Genomic DNA, 21,727 nt, shown 5'->3' on the forward strand with positions numbered 1-21,727 from the left:
ATTAGGCGAGATCTAGTTATGCTCAGTTTTGAAAACTCGCAGAAGTGCTCAAATTAATTTGAACTTAATCCGAATTCTTCAACCAGGATTAAGTCCACGGGTCAAGAGTGGCTTTAAAAGAAATCCAAGGTAAACTAATACGGAGGTAATGATGTAGATAAACAAAATTAGGCTTGGCACACATATATTTATATATAAACTCCGTTAATCCGGGTGTTATTTCTTCACAACAGGGAATAAATTCAACAAACACCGCCTTTACCAAAACATCCGATTCTTACGTTTCTGGTTTCAGTCGTAAAATGAAGACAGACGAGAAGCGATGTTCCTGTAAAGGGATCCGATCTTGTTTATTATGCGAAAATTCTTCCAAGAATACAACAGTCGCACACGAGAAGCTCCAGGTAAACACAAACATTGTTACCATTCCTACAATTCATAAAACCGCTCCGGGAAGGTTCCTGGTTCGAACCTCGTGCCGGCGCTCGCCGTTTTGTTATTTATTATTTTTTTTAAAAACACCGATTTGATGGACAGGATTTAGAACCGGGTTAAACGTCTTTGAGTATTTAATTCCATCCACTTACGTTTCGTTTTTGAAGTTTTTATTCCTCCTCCCTAAGGTTAGTGGACGAAATCCCACCTGGTTTACTCAAATGCCACGTCTCTCTCGGACAAACACGATTTTTCTTGAATGAAAAATGAAAGAAACGATTATAAAGGCAAACAAAATAAAATATAAATTGATATGTAGATAAATATAAGGGTTTATATAACTGGGAAGACGGAAACTGTGTAGAAGCCTGACGAGTCAGACTCTACCTGTTGTCATATGGTATCTTGGGTTCTTTTAGCCCGACTTTGCCTTTCATCCCTTCGGGGTCGATAAATTAAGTACCAGTTACTCACTGGGTAGATGTAATCGACTTTATCCCTTTGTCTGTCCTTGTTTGTCCCCTCTATGTTTAGCCCCTTGTGGGCAATAAAGAAATATCTTTTAGCAGAATCCCACCCCATGACAAGTATTTGGGCCTCGTTTCTTGTGGAGATGACTACCTTTTTTTTCAACTCCTTTTCAATCTCAAAACCCATCAAAAGCCTTAATGGGCGCTTCTCTCCGTCCTTTCACTGAATCGTAAAAATTACAATATGTAATAATTAATGGAATAACAGAATCGGTAGAACGACGGATAAAATGTTGTTACCGAATTTTGTGGTGAACCTCTGCGTTCTCAGTTCGATTCCTACCGAGATCGAGTTTACCTTTTATCCTTCCGGGTTCGATAAAATAAACTCTCCGCGAAATATTGGATTCGATCCAGCCAACTCTCTCTCTCTCTCTCTCTCTCCTCTCTCTCTCTCTCTCTCTCTCTCTCTCTCATACATACACTCGAATAAACAAATGTATGACCTTGTGCCCCCTTTTTTTAGATTGATCTATTTTAAAGACAAGTGCGACAAGTTTGGCAGATTCGGGTCGGTGGAGCATCGTATTGTTGTTGACAAACATTATTTAGTTCTGTGTGGGTTAACCGAGGAAGAGTCTGGCAAGTAACTTGCCCCTAATTGATGCTAGTATCATTGATAGTGTGAGCGTTAATTAGGCAACTGTTTTAATTAAAATCTGATATTAACGAAGAAAACAGAATACACATGTAATCTTGTGTTGAAATTCTTTCATTCCTTGAAGATTACTTTTGTTTTAAAACAATTTACCTTGGGCACCATAGAATATAGAGGGCAATTACGTCTATAATTGCTCGAGATTCCTTAGAATGTGTGGGCTCACCGGCGCCACCACCACCACCACCATCATCACTTAATGTCCATGTTCCTTGCTGACTTGAATTGGTCAGTTTGACAAGATCTGACAATCTAGAGGATTGCTTCGAGATGCGATGTCTGCTTTGGCATGATTTCAACAGCTTGATGTCCATCTTAACACCAGCCACTGAATATCTTTTTTTTTTTTTTATCTTCCTTTGTGTGATCCTTACAGGAGAAACCATGCCGAAGTAGAGAAGGAATCCTCAGGTCCGACGGATCCTGCCAAGCCATGCCGCCAACATGGAAAATAGACATTAAATGGTGATGATGAGATATACATATGGTTCCAGGTTCAGTCCCACTGTATAGCACGTGTCTTTTACAATAGCACCAGGTTGACCAAAACCTTGTGAGTGGATTTAGTAGAAAGAAACTGAAAGAAGCCCGCAGTATACATCCATCCATCCATCTATCCATACACACACACATGCATATATCATTCAAAAGAAAGTAAGAAAATGGAGATATAACTAGGATGGCCAATGTCCTAGTAGTCTCTTTTCGCTGAACTGCTAAATTATAAGGACGTAAACATACCAGCATCGGTTGTCAAGCGATGTTAGCGGGGACAAACACAGACACACTAACATATACACACACGCACACATATATATACATATATGACTGGTTACTTCCAGTTTCTGTCTACCAAATTCACTCACAAGGCTCTGGTCAGCCCAAGGTTCCACACCGTGGGACTGAACCCGGAACCATGTGGTTGGTAAGCAAGCTACTTACCACACAGCCACTCCTGCACCTATATATATATCACCATCGTTTAACGTCTGCTTTCCATGCCGATAACGAGGGGGCAGTCACCATATATATATATATATATATATATATATATATATATATATATATATATATATATTACACTTTTGAACTAAAAGACCAGACACCATTACACCATGGCCACAACAACCAGTGCAAATGGCACCTGTTGTTGTTGTTGTTTACAGTAAATGACAAAATAAGTCTCTAGTAGTAGTAGTAGTAGTCTGTAATGGTCTAAAAAGGCAGGAAGAGGACATAGCATATATGGGTGTGGGGAGTGTAGAGGACGGAGTGTGTTGCTGAGTGACTTCACGGGAAATTAGGTGAGTGGCCTTTCTCAGGATATGCTCCAGGACAATCAGGGACAAGCTCTGGCCCAAGGGATTGATATTGGAAAGCTGGGGTCGTTTAAACCCGTTGCAGTGTCCAGCTTCAATTCGAGAGAGAGGATGCTGGACTGATTGATTTCAGTTATAAAATTCTATGAGGATGCTCCCTAATCGCACACACACACACATGCATAAGTCAAGGGGCCAACTTCTGACCTATGTATTCTGTGGCTTGCTTGTCAATAAATTCATACTGTAAGATCCCATTGCGTTGATTTGCCCAGGGATCCATAATCCTGCCAAAACCGATCCTACACACACACACACGGATATATACATATACTCGTCCCAATACAAATTTCTGGTCCTTGTAGGCGCAGGGGTGGCTGTGTGGTAAGTAGCTTGCTAACCAACCACATGGTTCCGGGTTCAGTCCCACTGCATGGCATCTTGGGCAAGTGTCTTCTACTATAGCCTTGGACCAACCAAAGCCTTGTGAGTGGATTTGGTAGACGGAAACTGAAAGAAGCCTGTCGTATATATGTGTATATATATGTGTGTGTGTGTTTGTATGTCTGTGTTTGTCCCCCTAGCATTGACAACCGATGCTGGTGTGTTTACGTCCCCGTCACTTAGCGGTTCGGCAAAAGAGACCGATAGAATAAGTACTGGGCTTACAGAGAATAAGTCCCGGGTCGATTTGCTCGACTAAAGGCGGTGCTCCAGCATGGCCGCAGTCAAATGACTGAAACAAGTAAAAGAGTAAAGAGAGTACTGCTGTGATATTACTGAAACGTTAAGACACCGTTTTATGTATCCATTATTTCCGACAATTCTCCTTACCAAAGAATATTTGAATAATTGTCAGGTCTCAGACTTCGAGAGAACAGAGACGATGACTACGATGTCACAGTATCGTTCTTCCTTTGTAAGATGTTCCAAACCGGACAGTGTTCGGTTTCGGTCCAGCGGAAGTGAAATCTAGCATTATTTCGTCTACAGTTTTCTTCTAATTTTGTTTCGAAAAAATATTTTTTTTAAATCCCCGATTTCATCCGCCTTAAACACGGATTACGGGTAACTACTAGCAAACAGTGGTCCCGGTGCGCGCACACGCGCATCCGCGATAGCTAGTCGTAAGTAGTCGATCCTAAATAATTTTTTAAAACTAAGTAAATTAATTATTTTTATAAACAAACTAAGGTTTGGGTTAAAAAATTAGGTTTAGGGTTAAACAGTCGTTGTAGGATCGACTACTTACGACTAGCTAGCGCGGATGCGCGACACACACACGCACACCTGAGTTTGTTGTTATATATCTATACGTATGTATATATATTTATACACTCGCAGATATAGCGTGTAGAAACGTGTATATCGTAATCACGCTAAAATCTGTGACATATCCTTAAAATCCTTAAAAATGTTTTAGCCCGAAGGCCGCGGCCATGCTGGGGCACCGTGTGTGTGTGTAATTAGGGCAGCATTCAATTGAAAGTGGATAATTATTGTAAGCGATCAATATTAAAGAAGTTCTGAAATAAAATTTTATTTTTCAGAATTGTAATTTTCGTGTTTCTAAATGTATTTCTAAACTCGTTCTTACCCAAAACATTTCCGAAAATAAGCGAAAAGAAAAAAAAAAAAAACCCGGAAAACCAAAGCCTTGTACCTCCACGTGGTATCGGGACATTGCTGAACGTTAATATTACAAAAAATAGATAAATAAATATATATATATATATATACACATCCGACCATATGTAAACACATAAAAAAAAACCCGGTTGTAATTTATATACAACTAGTAATGTATGTAGGAATAAATACGTTATGTTGGACCGTTGATTAGTGTGATGTGCGGTGGCCGTGTGGGTTATCGACCAGTATCATTTCCTTCTTTTATGGGTGAGGGTTCGATTCGTGCTAAGGATGTAATGATGCCTAACATCTTTCGGGACCTAAAGCTATTTGCGGATATTTACTCAAACTGAACATCCTTAGAGAACCCTAATTTTTATTTATTGATGTGGATTTCGTGATGTTTCTGCTGCAGCGATCAACGCACTTGTTCTGAGACCCTTTCGAAACCTAGAGACTCTTGAGGTCGATTTAATATTTAAATAACCGAATCTTAGATGTTATTGCAATAATTACAGAAGTTACCTAAGGGTAACCGTAGCCAAATCTCAGAAAATGTAGTCTCTCATTAAAAGACGGGATGTTCACGGCTGGAATGTCTTCCTTTCCACTCGTCAAAGCTAAAAAGAATTTTATAATAAAACTGAAGGCTTTCTATCCTTTCTCTTTTACATGTTCCAATCATTTGATTGCGGCCATGCTGGGGCACCGCCTTCAAGAAGTTTTAGTCGAATAAATCGATCCCAGGACATTTTTTTTAAAGCCCAGTATTTTCTTCTCTTGGTCTATTTTGCCGGACCGCTAAATTAGGGGGACGTAAACACACCAACACCGGTTACCAAGCAGTGCTGGTGGACACGCACGCGCGCGCTCGATGGGTTTCTTTCGGTTTCTGTTTACCAAATCCACCAACAAGGCTTTTATCTGAATAAATCAACCTCAGTACTTATTTTCTTTTTATGCCTAGAAGTTATTCTATCGATCTCTTTTGCTGAACCGCTAAGTCACGGGGACATGTACACTCCAACACCACTCGTCAAGCAGTGGTGTGGGGACAAACACACACAAAGATACACATACACATATACATACATATGTACATATATCTAGTTTTACTAATTTTTGTGTGATGTAGATATTTTTTGAGGGGTATAGATATAGCTAGGGATTAGGGATTAACAAGTTTGACTCTCAACCATACAGTTCATGAAAAGACACTCGTCTTTTGATGAACAGTATGATTCAGTATAAAACAGGCGGCGAGCTGGCAGAACCGTTAGCACGTCGGGCGAAATGCTTAGCCGTATTTCGCCTGCCATTACGTTCTGAGTTCAAATTCCGCCGAGGTCGACTTTGCCTTTTATCCTTTCGGGGTCGATAAATTAAGTACCAGTTACGCACTGGGGTCGATGTAATCGACTTAATACCTATGTCTGTCCTTGTTTGTTCCCTCTATGTTTACCTTGTGGGTAATAAAGAAAAAAAAAAGTATCCTTAATGTAATTGAAGGGAGGTAACTGTGTAAAACTAGATTATCCATTTGCTAAACAGCAATTGCCATGGTGACTGCTGTGTGTGAATTACTCCGTCTTGATACTCTGACTTGTCACAGTCAACAACAACAACATGTGTATTTTTTAATATAAATAATTTAATTTATTTGTGTTGTTGTTCTTTGTGTATTTTATATGAATTTATTGGTCGAGTCGTGGGTTTGTTGACTTTCATCTGCGACTGGTTAGGTAGGGGAAGACTTGTTCAGGAGTTCCAGGGATTTCTAAGAACGTGGGACATCCCTTAGCTACCATTGTTCCCAGGTCTATTCTGACCCTGAGTAGTGGCACCTATCAGCGTCCCAGATATGGTTTAATTAGCTCATGGCTCAATGGCGGGGAAAGTGGTCACAGTAACGCATTGTGGGGTGCAGCGAACAAAATGGATCAGCTTGATCATCCACTGCTTCCGTCTTCATCCTCAGTCATCTTGACCTGGTCTTGCCACTCGATTGAAGATGGTCATGAAAGAGTGAGTGAGGTTGATGGTGTGTAACTCTTCTTCATTTTAATCAAAGTCAAAGCACAAGGGATCAATCAGTCTTTAGGCGGACCAGATGATCCTTATCACCCCAACGGATGACCATACATTGGATTTAAGGTCAATTCCATCATACATATTTCTAGCCCCCAAAACCCTTCTTCCTTACTCTGTCTGAAATCCCTGGATCCTTTCCATCTCAGACCAAGGTATCAGTACAGGAACTAACATTGAGAGTATTTACTCTCCACTAATTAAGGTTTCCTAGGTAACAGGGATTTCCTATCAACACAAGGTGACCGGAAGGCTACACCGGTTCAGGGCAATCCCTTTACAGCTGAGTAGACTGGAGTAATGTGAGTAATGAAGTGTTTTGCTTAAGAACACGATGCACAACTGGTCTGGGAACTGAAACCTTGATCTCATGATTATGAGTACAACAAGCCTCACCACTGGGCCATGCACCTTCGTGTGTGTGTGTATACACATTATATATATATATATATTGTAGTTAAGATACCCATGCCAGTGGCACATAAAAAGACCTTCCAAACGTGGCCGATGCCAGCGCCGCCTGACTGGCGTCCGTGTCCGTAACATGTAAAATGCACCGACTACATTCACAGAGTGGCTGGCGTTAGGAAGGGCATTCAGCTGTAGAAACTCTGCCAAATCAGACTGGAGCCTAGCGCAGCCTCCTGGCTTCCCAGACCCTGGTCGAACCATCCAACCCATGCTAGCATGAAAAATGGACGTTAAACGATGATGATATATTATTTATTATTATTATATCAAGGGCTATTACTATAAGTAAAGCCACAGCTTGTAAGGGGCCTCTAAAGTCAAACTACTTCAACATATATACACACACACTGAATTCGAGGGAATGAACAGAGGAGAGATTCCATGTGTTCCCATGGTATGTATATAGATGTTTATATTTATATTTCCCTGGTTATGTACGTACTGATGAATGGAGAGCATGTTACACATGCTGCCCATGAAATTAATGATATACAACTAAACCTTTTTAAAGGAATTTCTCCTATGCTCATTCCCTCGAATTCAGTGTGTGTGGATATTTGTTGAAGTAGTTTGACTTTAGAGTCCCCTTACAGTGTGTGGCTTTACTTATAGAAGTAGCCCTTGATATAATAATGTATTTTATATATAAGGAAAAAAATTATATACTTTGTATTTATTTTTCCTTAATTGGTTTTGCATGCTGGCTACTTGATGAAATCTTATATAGATATTACCCTTATATTTTATTTATAAATATATCATCATCATCATCATTGTTTAACGTTCATTTTCCATGCTGGCATGGGTTGGACAGTCCGACTGGGGTCTGGGAAGCCAGGAGGCTGCACCAGGCCCCAATCTAATTTGGCAATGTTTCTACAGATCAGATTGGGGCCTGGTGCAGCCTCCTGGCTTCCCAGATCCCAGTCGAACCGGCCAACCTGTGTGTGTGTGTGTGTGCATAATATACTTATGTATTTATCTATCTCTTTATGTGTAAATATGTGTGTGCGTGTGTATTTATGAATAAATGTATGTATATTTGTAGATCACAACATATCTGTATTGTAACAAATGTCAGAAAGCTTGGGTAGAGCAGGAGCCACAGAACCAACACCCGGATCATGAAGGAACATCAATGGAGTATCCAGGAATCTTCTTGAAAGAAGAGTTTGTCAGTGCTGAAGAGGAGGAATTCCTGACCAAACAGATCGACATGTCTCCGTTCGTAGATTCCCAATCAGGACGGAGGAAGCAGGTACGTTTTGATGTTTTGTTTTTGTCTTTTTCTTATAAAGTAGCCAGGATTGGAGGGGTGGCAGAAGGGGTGTGTGATCTTTGCTGCCCCTTTTCTCAAAGAGACAATATTGATGTGTTTGTTGTCCAGTCTGAACATCTGTTGGTCAAAGCTTGCAGAGAAAATCTTAAAACAGAGGTAATTAGGTTGTCTGATCTGAACTTTGCTACACACTCATACATCTTCCAATCACATTTGTTGTCTAAGATAAGGATTCACAGAATGATGTGGCTATCACAGAAAGCTCCTCTAATGGATTTGGCTATCACACCATAGAGCAGTAATCCAATACTGAGAAATGTAAAGCAGAGTGTTCACACTGCTGAAGTCCAGAAGTTCTGATCGATGAAATTGCCTCATGAGGGTTATATAAGCCATAAAATGTCAGGAGGTCAGATAGGTGAATATGTTTATTTAACCATTTGACATCCTCAGGTTTATGGCCATTTCACAGCCTTCTTCATATTAGAAATAATTAGGGATCCAGAGTTGAATCGTTGGTGTTCTGGTGATCTGATGAGCCTTTTTTTTTAAATATTTGCATTGATTTGTGAATCTACAGTTGTGTTGTATAATGCCTAACATGCTTATGTGTGCCCAAAGCCCATCCTCTCCTCACTGTGGTGGGGACACTGGCAACGGGTAGTGTCAGAGCTATGCTGTCGGGAACTTTGGTTCCTGGTAGGGCCACAACCCGGCAGACGGGGCTCTGGTGAAAATCCTCAGAGTGTCTGCTTTGGCAACTGGCGGTTCCTCAGTCGTTCTGTCCCTGCATCTGCGGACAATCTGCGGCAAACAGGATGTCTCCACATGTGGGATTGTTGGGGACCGCTTGTGAAATCCACATATTCCCACGAAACTTCTTCCATGAGTAGAAGAAGCCGACTCAACCCACCCAGGGTGAATTTCACCACAAGTACAAGTAACATGCTTATTAATGCTTCCACATTGAGATTATTATTGTATGAAGGAGGATGCGAAACGACTGTAAGCCTAAGGATGTCAACTGGTATATTCATCTCTCATACCACATGACAATTCATGGGTTATATGTGTGTGTTTGTATGTACGTACTGGGGCTGGTTCATTCAATTAAAAATTCTTCAAGGCATTGCCCCTGCATGGTCGCAGTCCAATGGCGGAAACAAATAAAAGACACTTAACTTCAGCTTTCCACAATTTGGTGGAGTGTAACAAGGTGCACAACTCTGCAACATTCCAATTGATCTAACTGCAGGGTTAAATTAAAATTCATCCAACTGTAAAGGTTAATGATTTAATTATGCCGCTAAGCATTTCACATGGCATCCCAACGATTCTGTCAGCTCGTCGCCTTAAAATAATAATAATAATAATTGGGGGAGCATCATAGCTTAAGTATTATCATGTACATTGTTTTGTCTTGGTATAAAAGATGGGTTACAGCAAATATTCTGCTCAATACCACAGATTTGCTTGTCAGTTGTTTGACCGTAACCAGTTGAGCATGTCCCTTGGTGGCTGACGATATGTGCATCTCTGATCACGAGCAGAAGTAGTGGGGGAGCATCATAGCCATGTGTTGAGAGGAATACTTTGGGGTTTGGATAATTTACTACTACTACTACTAATAATAATAATAATAGGGGAGCACCATAGCCATGTGTTGAGAGGGATTCTTCGGGGTTTGAATAATTCACCTCTGAAAAAATGGGTGTTTCGTTCAACATCCTTAAACAACCCTTATTCAGGGACCTTTTGAGCGGGATGGGTTACTCGAACAGAAGAAAATTCTAACTGCACCTCACCTGCGAGGTCATGCGCTGTTTATCTTGATATGAGATCACCATGTCGCGCACATATGGTTGTGATGCATGTGCCTGGTGTAGTCATGATGGGTATACTGGGCTTTGTATATTTTACCTCAGTGTCACTTTGATGGCATGCTCTGCTCTCTCTCTCTTACTCAATAATAATAATAAGAAGAAGAATAATAATGGTTTCTTTTATTTGCCAACAACACCCGTGTCTTTGAGTTTGCTTGTATCATTTCTCTGGCAATAACATCTGTTAATTACTCTATTAATTAGAGTTGTGATTGGTAGAACATGGAGAAGATATTGCGAGTGAGAGGTGACAAAAATGAAATTTGCTCTGATGATGATGATGATGATGATAAAGCCATGCTAGCATGGAAAATGAATGTTAAATGACAATGATGGTGATGGTGATAATGGCCACAGATTTTGTGGGGAGGAAAAAATAATCCCTAGTATTTTTATTTATCGCATTGCCCTCCAAAGAGGAAAAGGAAAGTTGACCCCCAAATGGCTGGAACTAAAAACTGCAATTTTTTTGAGCAAGAAAATAATTTACAGAAAAAAAAATGCTATACTTAAAAATATGGAATAGTTTTATTCAGAGTGAATAGTTGAAAATAAAGGAATCCGAGAGGATTGAGGTGGGCGTGTGTGTGTGTGTGTGTGTGTGTGTGAGCTTCTTACCACACATTCACTCTTGTAGAAAATTTCGTAAAAAGATACCCATTTTTCTGAAAGTTATGAGGAAACAAAGTCGACTCGTGCGCATTTTCCGAAACCCCTCACCCCCACGCCCGGAAAAACTTTCCAACACAAATTCCAACGCAACCGGGATCTACACGCTCTGAAGCCTATTTGTAGGAAATTTCTTTAAAAATATCCATTTTTCTAGAAGTTATGAGGAAACAAAGTTTTTTGAGGGACGGGGGGGGGGCACACTTGTATACGTTTGCCTATAGCTAAAAGATTACGCTGTTGCATGTATCCTTTGTGGGAGTCTAAAGTCCGAGAGGTTTGGCTGTTATTTCTAGCTTGTCTCGGAACTACTTCGAGGCTTGGTTTAAATATAGTTGTTGTTTAATAAAATAAGGTCGATTCCAAAGCAGATTTATGAAAGACTTTCCAGTTGTGACCATCTCTTTTTTCTTTGACCATCAAGGTAGGGTGTGTCCCGGATTACGTTATCAAAAGCAACCTTCTTTTTCTAAGACAGTAGATTACAATTTTAGGAAGATTTAGCTTCTATTTCTTGTAATTTGGCTGAGTATCCACATAAAAGATTCCCCTGTTAGTTTTAGTCATTGGTAAATTCTGATTGAGCAGGCCTAATATCAAAGACTTTCCAGGACTCTATTACTTAACGTGTCCTTCGTTTTTAAAACAGTTGCATGTGATTTAAAGCACATGTGACTTCTATTTCTAACAGCTCAGCAACGAACCACATAAGATTGCCCTTCCTCCTTTGCTATGTCACTTGGCGAAGGGAAGTAACTCTGCAAGGGAGACAACTCTCGTACTTGTATATGTGTCGCTGAGCGACGCTTTTTTAGCGATTCAAATCCACATTTTTCATTGGTCAATTCACGTCTCATTGGTCACATGACGTCTCTTGTCTCAACTGACATTTTCTGAAAACACTTTAAACTCTTTACTTGACGACGTAACAATCGATTTTTTTGAAGAAATTTTATTTTTTTTTGGTGAACCTTTCAAACTGCAACAGACAAAAGTTTAAGCAAAATCAATTACATTTTCACAAATTAAGGGCAAAGAAAACGAAAAATACCCCTTTTTAAAACTTTTCTGTAGTTCTACAGAGATAGCGATTGAGAGAAAATGGCTGACATATTTTTAAGCCATGACATTAAACGACTTCTTAGCGAGAAATTTTTGGTCATTATTGGCGACTCTATCCAGCGAGCCATTTACAAAGACATTGTGTCAATGTTGAGTGACAGAGGAAACAATTTTTATCTGACTGACGGCGACATGAGAGTAAAAGGCGAATTATCGTTCAGTGGAGACACTTTGTTGAAAGGCGGCTGTCAAAACGGAATGACGAACGGTATTGATTATTGTGAAATCAGACAGTATCGGAACGACTCGTTTTTTATACGATTTTATTTTGTAACACGATGTTTTAACAAAAAAGTTGAAGAAATTCTGGACGATCTCAAGAAAATTCCCCCTGACATTTTAATAATGAATTCCTGCCTGTGGGACTTGAGCCGCTATGGCGCGAACGGTTGGCCAGCCTACAAAGAGAAACTGAAGATTCTGTTCGACTCACTCTTGAAGACGCTCAAGCCCAGCTGTCTGGTCATATGGAACAGTACCTTACCAGTCTCTACAGAAGCGTACGGTGGTTTCCTGGGATCGAAAGCCCGCTCCCAGAAACAGAGACTCCCCAAAGATATACTAGCAGCTAACGAATTCGTCTACAACCTTATAAAGGACTACCCGTTTGATTTTCTCGACTTGCACTACTTTCTTCGCTACCACAGGCACAGACTGAGTAAAGATGGAATTCACTGGGACATGACGGCTCACCGCCGCATCAGCAATCTCCTCTTCACACACGTTTCTGAAGCCTGGGGGATCCTTTGCCAGGCCGCGTGCCACCCCAATTCCACCCGTGTCGACTGGACAGCACGAAGGCGGCGTATGGAAGCGGCGATGCATTCCCATGCATCCACCCCTCTTTGGGCTCAATCTTTACAGGATTCGGCAAAGATAACCAGAAAATGAGCACTTTGATAAACAGCTTCCGTGAAGTGAGCGAACATGTCACATATCGGCGAATGCACGACAATATCCTGTATGGACGAAGGGGCAGGCGAATGCACCACGCCTCGATGAGTCTGGTGTCGAAATCCAAGCAGAAAGTGTTGCACACGAGAAGATGCAAGCGTTTAAACTCCACCAACAAACGGTCAAAACGATCGAAAAAACGGAAAAGCGAAAGCAAATAACTTCTTTTTTTCTATCTTTTACTTCATTTGAAAACTTTTTACAGTTTAAATCATATTAATAATGCAACACTTTTATTTTCACAGTTAATTTTTATTTTCGTAAAGAAAAACAAACCAAAAATAAGGAAAAAGCTAAAACTTTTTTTCACTTAAAAACCCCCCAAAAAACTTATTGAATCCTGAAAACGATGGAACAGTAACGTTGAACAATTAATTACTCACCTGTGACGAAGCTCAAAACAAACATCCATGAATATTTCTGTAGTTCGAAGCGCGAACTACGGTTGTGTTCGTCATAATTATTATCACTCACCCACCTCATTTATTTTGGCTTTAAACCAAACCAACAATAATTGGTGCTAATTCCATTTTTTTGTAAACTAATTTCTACGACTGGAATGTCGTTTAAGAATTTTTTTGAAAGTTTCACAATAAAGGTATTACAGAGATAACAGTATAAATATTGTGTGTCTTTTGTGCAAAGGCTGTTTATATTTTTTGTGATATAGTAAGCTATTGGACTGTGAAGTGTGGCATTCATGCCTTTCCCACCGGTAATAATGCACATGGAGATTGAAAACAGCTGGCGAAGTTTGTTTGTGTATACATAGAATATACGCACGTGCGTATATTATTTGTTTGTAAATAAATAAGCGCGTGTATAAATAAGGCAGAACTATTTTGGTGTCCCCCAAAATTTGTTTATAACTTTCTGAAAAATACATTATTAGCGAAATTTTGCAGAGGTGTTTTTGAAAGTGTATATAATGCCGATAGAATTGAGAAAAAAAAATATTTGGCAAACCGTAACATCGCCAAATATTTTGGGAGAGTTTCAGACCGCTCTTCCCTCTATTCGATTTTGTTGTCATTTTCCTTATTTTAACATTTTTCACTTGTTTTTTTTTTTTTTCTTTGAGATTTCCGCAGTCGAATCTTGAACACCACATAATCCACATCCCAGAAAATGGTTTTCTGTAAAATATCATTTCACACTATTTATTTTAAAGTCGGAAAGGGCCGGAGAAATGGTTTGAAACTCATCCAAAAATCCTTTTTTCAATGGCAAGGGTTAAAATACGTACATCCGGTGTTCAGGGTTAATGTCGAAGGCGAGTCGTGTGCGTATTATTTACCTCCGCCAAAAGTAATTTTCATAAAATTACGAGGAAGTCGGCGGGGCCTCAAACTGTAGTTATACCACATACAGGCACAATGTTTGTTATTGAATTTCAAACACGAAATGTTTGTAAATTGGTTGAGGCATTTCATGAATAAAACCAGTCCATTTGTATTTATATTGTCCAAAGTCAAGTGTGTGTATATGCGTAGATTTGGGTATAAATATATTTATATACACGTGTTTGTGTAAATACTGGTTTTTCTGTCTACACGTGGTTGTGTTTATATATGACATTGTTATAAATTTGTAAGCAGGGCAGCTTCAAGTATTATTGTCTAGTCTCAGGTCTGACCTAACAATTAAAGCCGTTCTATCCGTGACCGTCCAGTTTACTTAGAGAAATCTACAACAGACATCTGAATTGACTGAGAGTACATTAAATGTTTGCGAAACCGAAACTTTAAAATGAAATTAATGTTAACAGTCGGGCGGTATTTGATCTCACGTGCGTTCTGCAACAGTTGACTCCATCGCTGCTGAACATCACACACACACACACACACACACTCATTCAGTCTCTCTCTCTCTCTCACACACTCATTCAGTCTCTCTCTCTCACACACACACACATTGTTCTTCAATCATTTGATTTTTAAGTAGTGTAGAAAAATTAAGATTGGTATATGCTAAAAACAACAACTAAATCTCCCTTAATCACACTTTTTCGTCTGAAAATGTTTTTTGCTTTCTACCGAAAAGTCTTCTATAGTTTTTAAGTGCGTCGTACCCAAAGAAATTATGCGAAGTGCCCACAAAATCTCATTGGGGAGGGTTAAAATAAACCATTTTACGAAAAATTATTTGTTCAAAGGATGCTTCAGCTCCTTTCCAAGGGTACCGTGGGAACCCCTCCCCTGAAAAATCCCTTCAAAACAAACTCCAATTTATGTGGGCGACCTACCCCAGACGTCCGCCAAAGTATTTAGGCATGGCTGTATGGTAGCTTGCTTCGTAACAACATGCTTCTGTGTTCAATTCCACTGCGTGGCACCTTGGGCAAGTGTCTCCTACTATTGTCGCGGACCGACCAAAACCCTTGTGAGTGGATTTGGTTGACAAAAAACTGAAGGAAGCTTGTCGCGTGCGTATTACGGAGTGATTTTTGAGGAAGCATTGTGTGGTGTTACATAGAGGTTTGTGTAAGGCACCTATTCAGGCGAATCCAGGTAGAAAAAAAAGTCATGTAACGCCTTCATATATAAATATGTATTATCAGTTAATAAACTAATTGAAAATATTTTGTTTAATTACCTTGTTTATGGTACTTTAATAAATCACGACTGACTTGAATATTTTTGTTTGTTTACCTGACTTTCTTTCCCAGACAAAATTGCGGCATTTTTCTGTGACTTAATTACCAGACACCATGAATTGTTGTGGACTTATTACCGTCTACGGTTTAGACAACATCAGTTTGATATGGAGAGTCGGCTCGAACATTTGATCATTATAAACCAGGGGGTTTTCAACCGGGATATAAGATTTTGTGGGTCTACGTAACAAAATTGTAAATAGCATTTTAAGGGCCCCTGAAATGATTTTGCTGATATGTATTGCCAGGTTTCTTGCCCTAACATTTTACAGGGTCCAACCTACACAAGTGAATGTGTGAAGAACAAAATAGGAATTTTGAATGAAATTTCTATAAAACTAGTTTTTAAACATAGAATGGCTGTAGGGGTCCACCAGAATAAAATAGTAATCAAAGGGGTCCATAGATAAAAAAATGGTTGAGAACCCCTACTCTAAACAAATTTGTGCAGGTCGTTCGACAGAAGTTGAACTCATTACGTAGTCTTCGACGAGAGAGTCCATCATACAAATAAATATATACACACGCAATCAAAGAGACGTAAATCGAAATGAAATCGTCTCTCGTAGACAGATACAGGCTTCATGTGGATCGGTGTGTGTTGAATGTGTATATAAAGTTTCATGTTTTTTGTCCCCACTTATTCTGTCTGTCCTTGTATCGCCCCCTCTGTGTTCGGCCCTTTGTGCCCTAGAAAAAAAAATCAGTGTGTATATAAAGTTGAAAACTCGCTCCTCACACACATACATATTAGTTTATGTCAACACACTTTATATTTTTCTATTCTCGTCGTCCCCTGTTCGCCATGTCTGTCCTTTACATTTCGCCGTTTCATCCCTGTAGCGGTGTCTCCTCCCCGCCACATAGATACAGCTCACGTAATACTAAACAGCGTGTATAATAGATACTGTGTGTAAGGCGGATACAGCCTTTAAAAGCTACAGTGGAGCAGACGGCAATGGAACGAGTTTAGCACCCGATTTACATATTACCAACCTGAAACCACGTTGTTCCAAAGCTAATTGCTTGAACCATACAGCCGTGCCTGTGTGTGTGTGTGCTTGAAAACTGGTGTTGGTGTGTTTACGTTCCCATAACTTAGCGGTTCGGCAAAAAAAGACCGATAAAAAACAAGTGCTAGGCTTGAAAAAAAATTGCTGGGGTCGATTTATTCGACTAAAAAAAACCCTTCAAGGCGGTGCTCCAGGATGGCCACAGTCTGAAAGGCACCAAAAAGCTGAAACAAATATATATACACATGTATACACACATCTAAAATTTATTGCCTCACAGGAGTTATTTAATAGTAGAACTTTGACAGTCCAGTCGTGACCATCCAGTCTGTTTTTCTATGTTTGACTTTATTATCTTAGTATACCCTTCATTCACTTTATTTCTTTTTAGACAATGACAGTTCAATTGACGGAGATTTGGCTGCTATTTCTAGTTGGATTAACCTCTGTGAAGAGCAAGTGGGAAAGGCCAAGAAGCGGGCCGCATGAGACATAACTTATCATTAGGAGGGCCGCACTACTAAAAAAAAATTGAAGATGATTTTTCGTTAGGCCTGTCATTCAGAAAGTCCCGCGGGCCGCAGGTTCAGGTGTTGAGGCCCACAATAAATATTTGGTACACGGTGTGTGTGTGTGTGTGTTATGGTGGTGGTGGTGGAAATTAGTAGTGGTGGCGATGTTGGTGTTTTTGTAGACGACCGACAAATAAAAATCATTGAAGCGTGACTAATGGATCAGTAATGGTCATCCCAGAATGAACAACTACAGTCTGGTGAGAGAGTGGTCATGGTGGGGGGAGGGTGGGGTGAATCTTACTGGACAAAAACAAACTGACCAGAGATAAGTCTGGTGGTTATGACGGTGGTAGTAGTTGTTGCTGGTGGTGGTGGTGGTGGAGGCGGCGGGTGAGGTAGTGTGGATAGGGGGAGGGTCGGGTGAAGGTGGCAGATTGGCGGCGTCGGTGGTGGTTGGAGTGGAGGAGGCCAGTGCGACGGTGTTGGTGCTGGAGATGTCTCCGTAGTGCTTGGGGACGTTGGCGGTAAAGACTTTTCTATATTCGATGTTTTAGTCTATATTGGGTGCGTGTGGGTGTGTGTATTATTGTTGATGAGGAGGTCAACCCTTACAGACAAGATTTATGGTCGTATTTAGCTCTGACCCCCCCCGCCTCCCCGCCGTCTTTTGTTTATAGGTTTTGGTTTTGTTTTATTATTTGTTTATTTAATTTTGCACGCATTCCCGTTTGTTCCGTTTTCAAGAGGGTAAGTAGTCTGAGGGGAAAATTCGCTGTTATTTCTAGCGGGTCAAACGTCTTTGTAGTGGTCTCCTTATTTTGGTGTCTTTATGGATGCGTGTTTCTGCTTCAGATGCCCTTATCCTCCTCCTCCTCCACCTCCTCCTCCTCCTCATCATCATCATCATCAACACACACACACACACACACACACACACATACACACACACACATACACACACACACACACACACACATACACACACAGAGGATCGCAAGTATGGCAACGTGGTTAAGAAGCTGGCTTTGTAACCACTTGGTTTCGGGTTCAGTCCTAGGCACGCGGCAAGTGTCTTCTATTAGCTCGGGGCCGACCAATGTGTTGCGAGTGAATTTAGTAGACGGAAACTGTGTGGAAGCCTGTCATACATGTGTGTATATGTGTGTGTATATACGATGTAGTTGTCTCTCTCACCACTTGATAACTGGTGTTTGTCCCCCGTAACTTAGCGGTTCGGCAAAAGACTCGACAGAATAACTTCTAAAATCCAACTCTTCAGCCCTCACAAGACTCTGCCACATTTGATAACGGTTTCTTCGCATTGACTCTCACAGCCTCGAGATTTCGATGACGTGATTGTTTTATTTTAAGAAGGACATTGCAGGGTAGGTGTGAGAGGCTGGATCTGGCCAGTTTGGATACAAAAGCAGGATATGGCCGGTGGGGTCTCTTTCTTCGGTACTACTTAAGAAGAGTGGTCCCGGTGCGCGCACTCGCGCATCCGCGCTAGCTAGTCGTGACTAGTCGATCCTTTGTGTTTTATTTACTTTGCTAGGTAGTCGTAGGATCGACTAGTCACGACTAGCTAGCGCGGATACGCGAGTGCGCGCACCGGGACCACTCTTTTTATGTAGTACCCTTCAAGAGGATGCCCCAGCATGGCCACAGTCCAGTGACTGAAACCAGTAAAAGATGAAAGATGCAATAATATTAACAAACAGAATAATTTGTCGCACTTCTGGCTAAGGTGGGTGGGTGGGGGGTGCGTCAAATACTCCTTTCTTCGGATCTCCACATGAATGAAGTCGTCGATTGGCAATGGGAAACTCCGAGTAACGTTTAATAACATTATTCCACTTTGATTCAGGGTATTGAGTACTTCTTTAATCGCAATTGTAATCAAGTCAGCATCATACTATTTCAAGGCAGTATGTACGCGCGTGTGTGTACGTGTGTGTATGTGGTGTGTATATGTGTGTGTGTGCATATGTGTATATATGTGTATGTATGTATGTATATATGTGTGTGCGTTGTATACATATATATGTGTATATATATATATATATATATATATATATATATATATACATATATATGTATGTATGTATATATGAGTTATATATATGTATATATGTGTGTATATATATATATATATATATATATTAAGGTATGTAGAAAAATACAACATGGACAAGAACGTATAACTCATAGAAGACGATACAATAACATGGACAGGACATTCGAACCCCTCAGTCTTCAGTCAAGAACCGGATCATCGTAGTAATTTCGGATATATATATATATATATATTGTGCAGGCCGGGTATGTGTGTGTGTGTGAAGACGGTCAAGTAGGTGCTGACCTGGAGATGATCTTTTTTTTGTGAAAACGTTTTCCTGTCAACAAACCGCACCCATCAAGTGGTGCTGATGGCGGCGGTCGGCGGTGGTGGCGGTGGTGGTGGTGGTGGTATTGAGTGATTTATTGATCTTGGTTATTTAGTAGATAGCTTTTCTTTACACCCCGTTCACTACCACTACCTTCATCGTCCTCCTCCTCCTCTTACTACTACTACTACTAATACCACTACCACCATTTCCATTACTAAAAGGCCAGCAATGTAGAGGGGTCGGGTTTTGGCCGATATAAGGCAAAGTTGACCTCGGCAGTATTTGACCTTAATGGTTTCAAATTTTGCCACAAGACCAGTAGTTTTGAGGGAAGTAGATTACATCGACCCTGAAAAGATGAAAGGCAAAGTCAGATCTCAGTGGAGTTAGAACTCAGAACGTTAAAACGGAAGAAATACTGCTAGTCATTTCTTCGCCCGACGTGCTAACCATTCGGCCAGATCGCCGCCTTATAAATACAAGCTTGGGTTCCAGTGCGTTTCGAACTCACGACCTTCTGCGTGTAAAGCAGATGTGGTAACCACCACACCGTGCTACCGCTTGCAATAATCCTTCCTACTGGAGACACGAGGCCTCAAATTTGTGGGGAGGGGGACTAGTCGAATACATCGACCCAAGTGTTTCACTACTACTTAATAAATATATCGACTCCGAAAGGACGAAAGGATGAAAGGCAAAGTCGACCTCGACAGAATTTGAACTCACAGCGTAGCGGCAAACATTTCGTCCAGCTCGCCGCCTTTTCAATAATAATAATTTAAAGACTCCGCCGGTTACGACGACGAGGGTCCCAGCTGATACGATCAACGGAACAGCTTGCTCGTGAAATTAACGTGCAAATGGCTGAGCATTCCACAGACACGTGTACCCTTAACGTAGTTCTCGGGGATAATCAGCGTGACACAGAGTGACAAGGCTGACCCTTTGAAATACAAGTACAACTCATTTTTGCCAGCTGAGTGGACTGGAGCAACGTGAAATAAAGTGTCTTGCTCAAGGACACACGCGTCGCCGGGAATCGAACTCACAACCATACGATCATGAGCCGAATGCCCTAACCACTAAGCCACGCGCCCTCACATAATAATAATAATAATAATAATAATAATAATAATAATAATAATAATGATGATGACTATGATGATGTTTTCCCTCTATTTCAGGATTATGGTCCAAAAGTGAATTTCAAAAAGCAGAAGGTGAAGTGTTCAACATTCACGGGTCTTCCAGGCTTCAGCAAGTTTCTCGTCGACCGTTTCACTTCCACACCAGAGTTGTCCGGTTTCGTTCCCGTTGAGCTTTGCAATCTTGAGTACGAGCCGTCGAGGGGCGCTGCCATCGATGCCCACTTCGACGATTTCTGGATCTGGGGTGAACGACTGGTGACCGTCAACCTCCTCAGCGACACCTACCTCAGCATGAGCCTGGAGACGAACCCTGGGATCGAGGTTCGCGTTCCGCTGCCGCGCCGCTCGCTGGTCGTCGTCTACGGCCCGGCACGATACCAATGGAAACACGCCATTCACAGACAAGACATTCAATCACGCCGACTTGCAATGACCTTCCGGGAACCGACTGTCGAATTCCTGCCAGGGGGACCCCACTCCGATATTGGGGATCAACTTATACGGACAGCCCTTTCTTTCCAAGGAATTTCTGTTGGTGAAACTTCAGATCGGTGACGAATAAATTATGTTAATACTTTATTAGGTTGTTAAATATTAAAAGATCAAAAGAAGTGTTGTTGTTGTTGTTCTTCTTCTTCCTCTTGTTGTTGCTGTTGTTGTTGTTGTTATTATTGTCCTTCTTCTTCTTCTTCTTCTTCTTCTTCTTCTTCTTTCTTCTTCTCCTCCCACTCTTTCGTACCCTCCTCTTCCCTTCCCCTTCGGCTTTTCAATTCTTCTTCTTTCACCCCTCCTCTTTGACCCCTTCCCTTTCCTTCTTCGTCTTCTAAAACTCTTCTTTTCCTTTTCTTAATCCTCTCCTTACCTTCTTCAATTTTTCTTTTCCCTCTCTTTCTCCTCTTCCTCTTCTTCATGCTTTTTAACATTTTTATCTCCTTCGTAAATCTTTCCCAATATTCAGATGCCTT

The 21,727-nt window shown here is 40.8% G+C and overlaps 3 protein-coding genes and 1 non-coding gene across 5 annotated transcripts in view; all 4 read left to right on the forward strand.

Annotated features, from left to right (window-relative positions):
- LOC115224467 (guanine nucleotide-binding protein G(o) subunit alpha) overlaps positions 1-3,693 on the forward strand; it is a 67,460-nt gene extending 63,767 nt beyond the window's left edge. The window contains exon 10 of the transcript XR_005003867.1: positions 3,648-3,693. The gene's annotated coding sequence lies outside the window, so the exon portion shown is untranslated. The remainder of the gene's footprint in view (positions 1-3,647) is intronic.
- Positions 203-21,373, forward strand: LOC115224375 (alpha-ketoglutarate-dependent dioxygenase alkB homolog 4). Of its 2 annotated transcripts, none has more exons than XM_029795258.2 (3): positions 203-404; positions 8,182-8,391; positions 20,799-21,373. In XM_029795258.2, the coding sequence occupies exons 1-3, from the start codon at positions 303-305 to the stop codon at positions 21,315-21,317; spliced, it is 831 nt and encodes a 276-aa protein (XP_029651118.1). In that variant the 5' UTR covers positions 203-302; the 3' UTR covers positions 21,318-21,373. The 2 variants fall into 2 exon arrangements, with proteins under 2 accessions (XP_029651118.1, XP_036369338.1); XM_036513445.1 differs by lacking the exon at positions 203-404 and adding an exon at positions 4,046-4,069.
- LOC115224581 lies at positions 4,864-4,933 on the forward strand. Its single transcript, XR_003882867.1, has one exon. It is a non-coding gene; the product is annotated as a small nucleolar RNA SNORD2 (small nucleolar RNA).
- Positions 11,797-13,182, forward strand: LOC115224374 (PC-esterase domain-containing protein 1B-like). The gene has a single exon (XM_029795257.2). The coding sequence runs from the start codon at positions 12,066-12,068 to the stop codon at positions 12,975-12,977; it is 912 nt and encodes a 303-aa protein (XP_029651117.1). The 5' UTR covers positions 11,797-12,065; the 3' UTR covers positions 12,978-13,182.
- Positions 21,374-21,727: the final 354 nt, after the last annotated feature.

This window comes from Octopus sinensis, linkage group LG25 (genome assembly GCF_006345805.1).
Source record: "Octopus sinensis linkage group LG25, ASM634580v1, whole genome shotgun sequence".
NCBI lineage: Eukaryota > Metazoa > Mollusca > Cephalopoda > Octopoda > Octopodidae > Octopus > Octopus sinensis.

Excerpts from the sequence above, each read along its gene's own strand:
- LOC115224374 (XM_029795257.2), top strand. The coding sequence starts at position 12,066 with ATGGCTGACATATTTTTAAGCCATGACATTAAACGACTTCTTAGCGAG.
- LOC115224375 (XM_029795258.2), top strand. The coding sequence starts at position 303 with ATGAAGACAGACGAGAAGCGATGTTCCTGTAAAGGGATCCGATCTTGT. Across the intron at positions 405-8,181 it reads TCGCACACGAGAAGCTCCAG|ATCACAACATATCTGTATTG; the intron begins GTAAACACAAAC and ends GTATATTTGTAG. Across the intron at positions 8,392-20,798 it reads AATCAGGACGGAGGAAGCAG|GATTATGGTCCAAAAGTGAA; the intron begins GTACGTTTTGAT and ends CCTCTATTTCAG.